At 48.6% G+C, this 10,205-nt stretch overlaps 1 protein-coding gene across 5 annotated transcripts in view; it reads right to left on the minus strand.

The window, feature by feature from the left end:
• SFXN4 (sideroflexin 4) overlaps positions 1 to 10,000 on the minus strand; it is a 37,657-nt gene extending 27,657 nt beyond the window's left edge. For all 5 annotated transcript variants that reach the window (XM_034931600.3, XM_008950970.3, XM_003825644.4 and 2 more), the window contains exons 1-10: positions 9,799 to 10,000; positions 8,389 to 8,454; positions 6,604 to 6,678; positions 5,310 to 5,336; positions 5,170 to 5,224; positions 4,000 to 4,025; positions 2,293 to 2,346; positions 2,155 to 2,211; positions 1,952 to 2,017; positions 962 to 1,040 (exon numbers count right to left, since the gene is read on the minus strand). In XM_034931600.3, coding sequence (XP_034787491.1) covers positions 962 to 1,040; positions 1,952 to 2,017; positions 2,155 to 2,211; positions 2,293 to 2,346; positions 4,000 to 4,025; positions 5,170 to 5,224; positions 5,310 to 5,336; positions 6,604 to 6,678; positions 8,389 to 8,454; positions 9,799 to 9,909 — 616 coding nt within the window. In that variant the 5' untranslated portion in view covers positions 9,910 to 10,000. The remainder of the gene's footprint in view (positions 1 to 961; positions 1,041 to 1,951; positions 2,018 to 2,154; positions 2,212 to 2,292; positions 2,347 to 3,999; positions 4,026 to 5,169; positions 5,225 to 5,309; positions 5,337 to 6,603; positions 6,679 to 8,388; positions 8,455 to 9,798) is intronic.
• Positions 10,001 to 10,205: the final 205 nt, after the last annotated feature.

Raw genomic sequence — 10,205 nt, forward strand, 5'->3', positions numbered from 1 at the left:
CTCCTGACCTCAAGTGATTCACCCGCAATGGCCTCCCAAAGTGCTGGGATTCCAGGTGTGAGCCGCCACGCCCAGCCAAAGTTGTAAGGTTTCTATAACACCATTTCCTCAATTTCACCACTGACATCAGTCTGCCAACTCTTCAAACTGCTATGATTCCCAAACCCAAATTTGGAGCATGACATAGTAAACTTGCAGGCTGGCAGAGTCAAAATATTCAGCTAATATCTCTGTCACCCCACTGGGTTGGAATCTCTATACTAACCATTTGCTTGCTGTGTAACTCTAGGCAAGTTACTTAACCTCCCTGTGCCTCAGTCTCCTCATCTGTAAATAGGAATAATATTTCCTACCCATAAATTGTTGTCGGGATTAAGTAAAATAATGTATGTAGAACGTTTACACAGATAATCTTTAAAATGTAGGGCCAGGCGCGGTGGCTCATGCCTGTAATCCCAGCATTTTGGGAAGCTGAGGCAGGCGAATCACTTGAGGCCAGAAGTTCAAGACCAGCTTGGCCAACATGGTGAAAACCTGTCTCTACTAAAAATACAAACAAAAATTAGCTGGACATGGTGGCGCACGCCTGTAATCCCAGCTACTTGGGAGACTGAGGCAGGAGAACTGCCTAAATCCAGCAGGCGGAGGGTTGCAGTGAGCCGAGCTCATGCCACTGCACTCCAGCCTGGGTGACAGAGCAAGACTCCATCTGAAGAAAAAAAATGTAATTTGCATTTCCAGTCTTGTGTTCATTCTTTGGCCATTAATGTGGGTATCTACAGAAAGTGTCACCTCTCAAACCAAAGACCTGATTTGGGCTTGGGGGCCTGCCGGGCTGCAAAGGCCACCTGTCATCAGTCACAATGTGCCAAGGGAGCCAGGTGCCTCTGGAGATGAAGGAAGGCTCACAGACCACAAAGACACCCCACCCAGACGGCAGCCTCCAGCCCTTCCTGCTCACCGAGGAAGATCACAGGTAAGAGTCTTTTAATCCAAGGGCCAGTCAGGCCATACTTCATCTGGACAAACTGAGGGATTACCTAGAAAAGAAGAGAGAAAAATCATTTCATGGGACTGAAAAATCAGCGGAACCTACTCACTAGCAGAGAGGTCGCCCTGACCTAGTTCCTATTACAAGTCAGACCACTGCCAGTGCTCTTCAGGTATTTTTCAAATTCCTGCAACGTGGAGATCCTCTCCCTGTTCATCTAAGGGGTCAACAGGGGCTTAGAGAGAGGTATGGAAGCTGTTGAGAGTCACAGAGCCATTAAAGGTTTGAGCCAGGATGAGGGCCCAGGCTTGTCTGATGCCAGCATCTCCCCATCTTTCACCATTACAGTGTCTTGACATCCAAAGCAATACACAAATTATATAACATATTTATAACACACAATTCATATAACAATTTTTAAAAAGATAACAGTACCAGCCAGGCGTGGTGGCTCACGGCTGTAATCCCAGCACTTTGGGAGGTTGAGGTGGGCAGTTCACCTGAGGTCAGGAGTTTGAGACCAACCTGGCCAACATGGTGAAATCCCTTCTCTACTAAAAAATACAAAAAATTAGCTGGGTGTGGTGGCACGTGCCTGTAGTCCCAGCTACTCAGAAGGCTGAGGCAGGAGAATCACTTGAACCCAGGAGGCAGAGGTTGCAGTGAGCTGAGATCATGCTACTGCACTCCAACCTGGGCAACAGAGCAAGACTGTGTCTCAAAAAAAAAAAAAAAAAAAGAAAATAGAAAAAAATAAAAAGACAACAGTACCATGTATATGCTTAGAAACTTAAACTATTAACATGATTATTTTGGGATAATACGATTACAGGTGACTTTTATTTCCTAGTCATATTTTCTAAATTGTTTAAATTGGAACATAAATTTGTAATTGGAATAAATAAAACTTCCTGGATTCTGAGGAATAAAGAAGATTTGACAGATTCTAAAAATACCTACTCCTAAGAAAGTTGAAGAAGCAACGGCTCCCGCCATTAGTAATGATCTTTCTAGTGGCTTACAAGTCTAAGGAGAAACAAAAGTACTTATTTAGCAAATATCACAGTTTTATCCAGCAAAGATAATTTAAAAACAAACACACACAACAAACTCCAAAAGGAAAAACACAAAACCCCACACTCTCTGGGTCTCATAATACTCACGTAACTTCTGTTTCCATTGATGCTGTTGAATGCTGCCATGTAGGCACAGAGGAAAACCTGCCGAGAGGGGCAAATGGATCGCATTTTCGTTTCAAGCATAACAGAATTTAGTAATCGTGAAACAGGAAGAATGGCTACCTGAGGTAAAATCACGGACTTGATCCCTTTCAGTGGTGTCATTGACAAAAATACCTTTTAAGAAGAAAGTGGAACAGAGTTACAAGTGTTTCTGTGGAAGGAGAACTTGCAGTAGCAAAGAACTTTCCAGGGGAGAGGGAGAATTGAGCCCCCAAGGAGCTGGGGCAGGAGAGGATGGTGGTGGGTACAGGGGCTGCCGGTCCGTAGACAAGGTTGAGTGAGCACCTGCCAAACACCAAACTAGCAGCTCTAAGGACATCCAGGGTCGAACGGCAGGCCGTGTCTCCAGGGCCTTAGTCCAGCAGAGTAGCTAAGATGTACACATTTGTTAGCTGGGCGCGGTGGCTCACTCCTATAATCCCAGCACTTTGGGAGGCTGAGGTGGGAGGATCACTTGAGGCCAGGAGTTGACCAGCCTGGCCAACATGGTGAAACCCCGTCTCTACGAAAAACAGAAATTAGCCGAGTGTGGTGGTGCACACCTGTAATCCCAGCTACTCGGGAGGCTGAGGCAGAAGAATCGCTTGAATCCGGAAGGCAGACGTTGCAATGAGCCAAGATCATGCCATTGCACTCCAGCCTGGGAGACAGAGCAAGACTCCGTCTCAAAAAAAAAAAAAAAAGAAGTACACATTTGCTAGGGAAAGCAGACAGGAGCCTGTGGTGTGGACAAGTACCTCCTAGGCTGGGAGTGATGACTCACGCCTATAATCCCAGTACTCTGGTAGGCCAAACTGGGAGGATCCCTTGAGGCCAGGAGTTCGACACCAGCCTGAGCAATGTAGCAAGACTCAGACTCTGGTAAAAATAAAAAAATTAGCCTGCCGTGGTGGCAAGTACTTGTATTCCCACCTACTCATCAGGAGGCTGAAGTAAGGGGATCGATTGAGCCTAGGAGTTTGAAGTTACAGTGAGCTATGATTGTGCCACTGCACTCCAGCCTGGGCAACAGAGCAAGACCCTATTTTAAAAAACAAAAAACGGTCCAGGCATGGTGGCTCACGCCTGTAATCCCAGCACTTTCGGAGGCCAAGGTGGGTGGATCACCTGAGGTCAGGAATTCGAGACCAGCCTAGCCAACACGGCAAAACCCCATCTCTACTAAAAATAAAAACATTAGCTGGGTATGGTGGTGAGCGCCTGTAATCCCAGCTACTCAGGAGGCTGAGATAGGAGAATTGCTTGAACGAGGGAGGCAGAGGTTGCAGCGAGCTGAGATTGCGCCAGTGCACTCCAGCCTGGGCGACAGAGCGAGACTCTGTCTCGAAAAACAAAAAAAACCCAAAAAACCAAAAAGCACCTCCCAAGGGCCAAGGTGAGAAAAGCCTCACGGGGACAATGCCAGGTCCCAGGTGAGGGGCTGTGTCAGAGGAGGACTTGGTGGCAAGGGGTTTGTGCAGGGAGCTCATCCTAACTCACTGGCCGCTTCTACCGTGCTCTGCGCATACTTGGTGTTCAGAAAAGGGATGACCTTGCCAAGCTGTGGGCCTTCCAGAGGCCCGGATGCCTGACTGGGAGGGCGTGGGGAGGGAGTGGGGACAAGGACATATGAACAGCAGCCATGGGTTATCAGTGGGGATCCACAACCATCTATCCGGCAGTCATGTGACAGGGGTCTGGAGCTGGAGGGACACAGCTGAGGTTAGGAGGAGAGTGGCCATCTTCCCAAGCCCCTAGTCTCCTAACGGCAAATGTCTGCTTGCTCACCGTGGGCGCCATGAAAGGCAGGAACGCTGGCAGGAAGAGAAGAGAGGAGGTGTCAGTGACCACAGTTGCCCAGGCAGAGGGGGCCAGAAGGGGACTACCCACCTGAACACCTCTTCCCCAGCTTCCAGAAGGCACAGACCTCAAAGGACTTTTTCCACTCATTCTTTGTTTTTCTAATAAAGTGGGGGGTCAAGGTCTCAGCACTTTGGTAGGCCGAGGCTGGAGGATGGGTTGAGGCCAGGAGTTCGAGACCAGCCTCTATTTTGTAGAGGTAGCGAGACCCCCACCTCCACAAAAAATTTAAAGCCAGGTGTGGCGGCATGACCCTGTAGTCCCAGCTACTCAGGAGGCTGAGGTAGAAGGATCAGCTGAGCCTGGGAGTTGGAGGTGCTACTGTACTCCAGCCTGGGTAACAGAGTGAGACCCTGTCTCTAAAAATGATAATAATAATAAAGTATGTACATAAAATTACTATAACATGGCCGGGCACAGTGGCTCACACCTGTAATTCCAGCACTTTGGGAGGCCAAGGTGGGCAGATCAGAAGGTCAGGAGTTCGAGACCAGCCTGGCCAACATAGTGAAACCCTGTCTCTACTAAAAATACACAAAGGAAAAAAATTAGCTGGGCATGGTGGCGGGCACCTGTAATCCCAGCTACTCAGGAGGCTGAGGCAGGAGAAATCACTTGAACCTGGGAGGCGGAGGTTGTAGTGAGCCGAGATTGTGCCACTGAACTCCAGCCTAGGTGACAGAGCAAGACACTGTTTCAAAAAAAAAAGAAAGAAAGAAAGAAATCCTGCCGGGGGAGAAATAATTAAAGCAAGGCAGGCAGAGTTTTCTTTTCTTTTTTTTTTTTTTTGGACACGGAGTTTCACTCTTGTTGCCCAGGCTGGAGCGCAATGGCATGATCTCAGCTCACTGCAACCTCCGGCTCCCGGGTTCAAGTTCAAGCAATTCTCCTGCCTCAGCCTCCTGAGTAACTGGGACTACAGGCACGTGCCACCACAATGCCCAACTAATTTTTTACACTTTTAGTAGAGACGGGGTTTCACCATGTTGGCCAGGCTGGTGTCGAACTCCTGACCCCAGGTGATCCGGCAGGCAGAGTTTTCTAAGTGTTAGAAACTACATCTTCCCAACCCACTTCTGAAAATTAGAACCAACTCACCTGCAGGTCGAAAAAGCTTGGGGATCAGGTTGCTGCTGTCGGGATGCACTGTTGCCTTCAAAAGGAGAGATGCAAGGTTAGCTGGATGTCTGGTTTTGTTATTATAGGACACTAAAAATTAGGAAGGGGCTGAAACTTACAAGACTCCGCTTCCAAGCTTCTTGTATCTTAAAGGAGAAAAAAGAATAGCTTTGTTTCATTTTCAATTTTTTTTAAGAGACAAGGTCTTGCTCTGTCACCCAGGGCTGGGGTATAGTGGCACAATCATCACTCACTGCAGAACAGCCTCAAACTACTGGGTTCAAACGATCCTCCCACCTCACCCTCCTGAATAGCTGAAACTACAGGCTCACGCCACCATTCCCAACTAGTTGTTTAATTTTTAGTAGAGATGGGGTCTTGTTATACGGCCCAGGCTGGTCTCGCAGTCTTGGCATCAAGTCATCCTCCCAAACCATTGGAATTACAGGGGTAAGCCATCACACCCAGCCTTAAAACAACAACAATAACAACAACAACAATAAAAAAAAACAAAAAAACAAAAAAAGCTTTTAAAGGTGGCTCAGCAGCAAAGAATTTCTTTGCCTGTCTCATTTCTGGGACCACCTTTGTTCTACCTTTCAGAGAGTGAAGGCCAGAGCTGTTTTTTACCACATTGACAGAACAAATCAAAATAAATGGATCATATGAATAAACAAATGAACTAATGACAAGCAAAGAGACGAGCCACACAGAGAAATGGACCAGAACATTAAAAAGTCCTGTCTCTACCCTTGGAGAATACCAACACCTAACTTATCCCTCAGATGAGTCCCCGAATCCGGCTTGCCTCTGGCTCAGAGCAGAGCAGGCTGTGTGCTGATGACACACCATGCCATCAGTCAAGTTACTTGCAACAGAGCCAAGCTGTCAGACCAGGGTCCCCAGCACATTCTTAGAAAAAGTTAAATATGTGAGCTCTCCATAGGCTGTCTTGAGGAACTGGTGTTTGTGAGCTCCAGAAAGCCCCACATACTGCAAGGTAGATAAGGAACGGTCCGTTTGAGCCTATCGGCAGGAATGCTGCCTGCAGTGGAGAATGAATTCTGACGTCAGAGCCCTGTCTGAATTCTGGGGTTTGCCATTGGGCTCCAGGAATCAGCTGCAGGGAATCCCCACAAATATCCACTGCGTAGGAGGAAACTTGCTGTCTGGTTTATGGGACAGAATTCTAACTACATTTTAAAAACTAACCCAGTTTTGCAAAGCCGGTCCTCTGGGCAGTATATAACAATGACAGCATTAATAGCCAATAGAACAGTGGCTCCCAAGGGAAGGAAAAAAGAAAGAAAAGAGATGGAGACAGAGATTAATGGCCAAATTCCACCTGACTTCAGACCATGCAGGCAGAACCATCTGAGGGCAACCAGCCAGACCTGAGCACGTGAAACATACCCTTTGGTCCGCCGAGGCAGGGCTGGAAGCATCTTCATTTGTGCACAATAGTTGCCTCGAGTTTTCTATACTTTCCTAAAATCAGATATCAAGTAATCAAGTAATGATCTCAACATTGTTCAGGTTTATCCCCAGATGTAGGAATCACCAGCTCACTCACCAGCATGCACTGGACTTCGACTGCATGCCTGATTTCAAGCCACATGGTGCCCTAGGCTCTCTATCCATTAGGATAGCCCTGAGTGCCATTCAGATTTATGCCTTCCTCTTCCTAGATGCTCCAGCAGCTGCCCCCAGTGGTGCTGTCACCTCCCCCACTCTCTGATGTCAACTGTCGCACTGAATGGTTACCACCATCCCCTGGCTATACATGTCAGAAACCTAGAAGTCCTTCTCCCTCACCCACTTCCATGTCTAATCAGTTCAGTCTTATTTCCTCTCTTTTTCTTTCTTTCTTTTCTTATTGTTTTTTAAGAGACAGGGTCTCACTCTGTTGCCCAGGCTGGAGTGCAGTGGTGTGATCATAGCTCACTGCAGCCTTAAACTTCTGGGCTTAAGTGATCCTCTTGCCTCAGCCTCCCAAATAGTTGCGACTACAGGCACAACCCACTACACCTGGCTAACTTTCTATTTTTATTTGTACAGATAGGGTCTCGCTACATTGCCCAGGCTGGTCTCAAATTCTTATTCTCGAGAGATCCTCCCATCTCAGATTCTCAAAGTGCTGGGATTATAGACATGAGCCACCACAGCCAGCCTCCATTTCTTAATTTGAGAAAAAATAAATACAAAAATTACAAAGAATGGCTACACACTATAATCCCCTCACCCAGAATTAACAACTGTAAACATCTGGTTATATTTGCTTCTAATTTTATTACATTTTCTTTCTTCTTTTTTTTTTTTTTAAAGATGGAGTTTCACTCTTGTCACCCAGGATATGACCAGTTTAGCCAGTCTGTCCTCCATCACGTGGAAGATTTGTTTGATTCTCTCTGAATCCCCAGCACCTGGCCTGGGCCTGATATTACCTGTTAAACAGATGTACGCTTTTCTTTTCTTTTTTTGCTGGGGGAAGGGGATGGAGTTTCACTCTTGTCACGCAGGCTGGAGTGCAGTGGCAAGATCTCGGCTCACTGCAACCTCCACCTCCTGCGTTCAGAAAGTGATTCGCCCACCTCAAGCCTTCCGAATAGCTGGGATTACAGGTGTCTGCCACCACACCCAGCTGATGTTTGTATTTTTAGTAGAGACGTGGGTTTCACCATGTTGGTCAGGCTGGTCTCGAATTCCTGACCTCAGGTGATCCACCCACCTCGGCCTCCCAAAGTGCTGGGATTAAAGGCATGAGCCACGGCGCACGGTCAGATGTATGCTTTTCCTTACCCCTTCCAATCTGACAAGCTCATTTAGAAGGAATAAACACAATAATATATGTAGATTCTGTTATTTCAACTGCTTTTAAAAGGGACACGTGGGCAGGGCCTGAGGTCGGGAGTTCAAGACCAGCCTGACCAACATGGAGAAACCCCCGTCTCTACTAAAAATACAAAATTAGCCGGGCATGGTGGCGCATGCCTGCAATCCCAGCTACTCGGAAGGCTGAGGCAGGAGAATCGCTTGAACCTGGGAGGTAGAGGTTCTTATGAGCCGAGATGGTGCCACTGCACTCCATCCTGGGCAACAAGAACGAAACTCCGTCTCAAAAAAAAAAAAAAAGGGACACGCAGACTTCAAGTTTCAAAATAAAATGTGAAATTCATTAGCTCTGAAAACAATACTTACAACTGAAATGAACACATTTGTAGGATCTAATAATTCTGTCCATTGAAGAAATCGTCGAATAAAGGACTTAGGAGGGAGAAAAGCAACAGAGAGGTTAATGGCAGCAGAAAAATAAAGATATAAACACTAACAGTTGGCTTTTTTTTTTTTTTTTTCTGAGAACCTGCCAGGGTCTGTGATCTGCCTTTTACTGGCATCATCTCCTGGGATCCTCCCAACCTCTCCAGGTTCTCCAGGTGAGGAAGCTGAGGCTTAGAGGGACTCCTGAATGTACTCAAGGCAACACAGCCAGGAAATGATTCAGAAGTCTGTGCCCTTAACCTCTCAGTATCAAATTGCCCTTGAGGGTTAAAATCCCAGACTTTGGGGGTTCAAATGGTCTTATGTTCATATCTCACATATGACCTCGAAGCAATGGCCTAGAATATCTCAAGAGTCTGTGGCCTCACTCTCTGCTTGCTATAAGGCTTCACTCCAGTGACAGAGGATGGACGCCCCATTAAGGGCTCAATGGTGCAGCTGGGGTCACACTGGGGAAAAGAGGTTTGCTCCAGCAAACTCCAAACTTTGTAGTGGTTCTGGCTTTAAGCCTTGGCTCTGCTGGAGCAACCTGAGCTCACCGTCCCTTCTCAATTTCCCCACCTAAAAAAAAACAGGGCTGGACCCCACTTTAGGAGAGGCCTCAAAGAGAACCCTCTAAAGCCCTGCTCTCCAATTCGCCACATGCGGCTGAACCCAGATGTGCTGCGGATGTAACAGATGCCGGATTTGGAAGACTCTGTACCAAAAAAGCGAGTAAAATATCTCAGCAATGTTTTTTACTGATTACATGTTGAAATGTTAATATTTTGCACCTGCTGGGCTAAATGTACTGTATTGCTAAAAATTTCAGCTGTTTGTTTTTATCTTGTTTAATGTGGCTACTAGAAAATGTTTAATTACCTGTAAGGCTCACATCGTATTTCTATTGGACGGTGCTGCCCTAGACACTGCAGGGAGATAAGTCCTGCTTATGTCCTGCCCAAGGGTGGCTTCCCAAAGCCTCGGGGGTCTCACCGAAAGTGGCTGAGCTTACCAAGGTGGGAGAGCCTGTTTCTCCCCAGTCTGCTGCTCAGCCACAGCTCAGGCAGTAGGGAGCAGCCACCTGCGCGGACTGGGCCCCTCCGAGAGGGCAATCTGGAGGGTGACGTTGTGGTCGTGGGCATCTGGCAGCTTCGATTTCCCCTGCGTCCCCTCCCGCGCCCTAAGGGGTGAAGGCCGGTGGTGCGCGTTCCCGGCACAACTCCGAGAGGAGGAAACGGAGACAGGGGGCGCCCACGTGGCCTGGCCAAGGTCACCCGGGTCAGCCCGACTCCACGCGGCCCGGCCCGCCCCCTCCCTGCCCCTAGTCGCGCCGGGCCCGGGCCGTACTTGGCGCTCGGTGATCCAGAAGCGCACGTTGGGCTCAATGAAGGCGGGGACGGCGTCTCTGCGTCCTAGGAGCCGCCCAGGTTGCGTTTCCTCCTCCTGTTCCAGGGACATTTTGCGCTGGTTAGAGTAGCCGCCGCCGCCAGGCCGCGCGTGGAGGAGGAGCCGGGCGGCGAGCCCCGCCCCGGGCCGCGCGCACCCGCAGTTCCCGCCCCAGGCCCGCGCGCCCGACGTCCCGTGTCACAGCGCCTCGGGGCCCTTGCGCGCCCACTGTTCCGGCGAGCGCAGCTCTCCCACGGGCCACGTCCTCCCAACCCTGCTTGCCCTGCTCCGCACCTTTGGGGAGCCGGGCCGTCTCCAGGCCCCAAGGGGTCACTATCGGAACCCCTCATCACAGTACCTAATGCGAA

The sequence above is a fragment of the Pan paniscus genome, chromosome 8 (genome assembly GCF_029289425.2).
Source record: "Pan paniscus chromosome 8, NHGRI_mPanPan1-v2.0_pri, whole genome shotgun sequence".
NCBI lineage: Eukaryota > Metazoa > Chordata > Mammalia > Primates > Hominidae > Pan > Pan paniscus.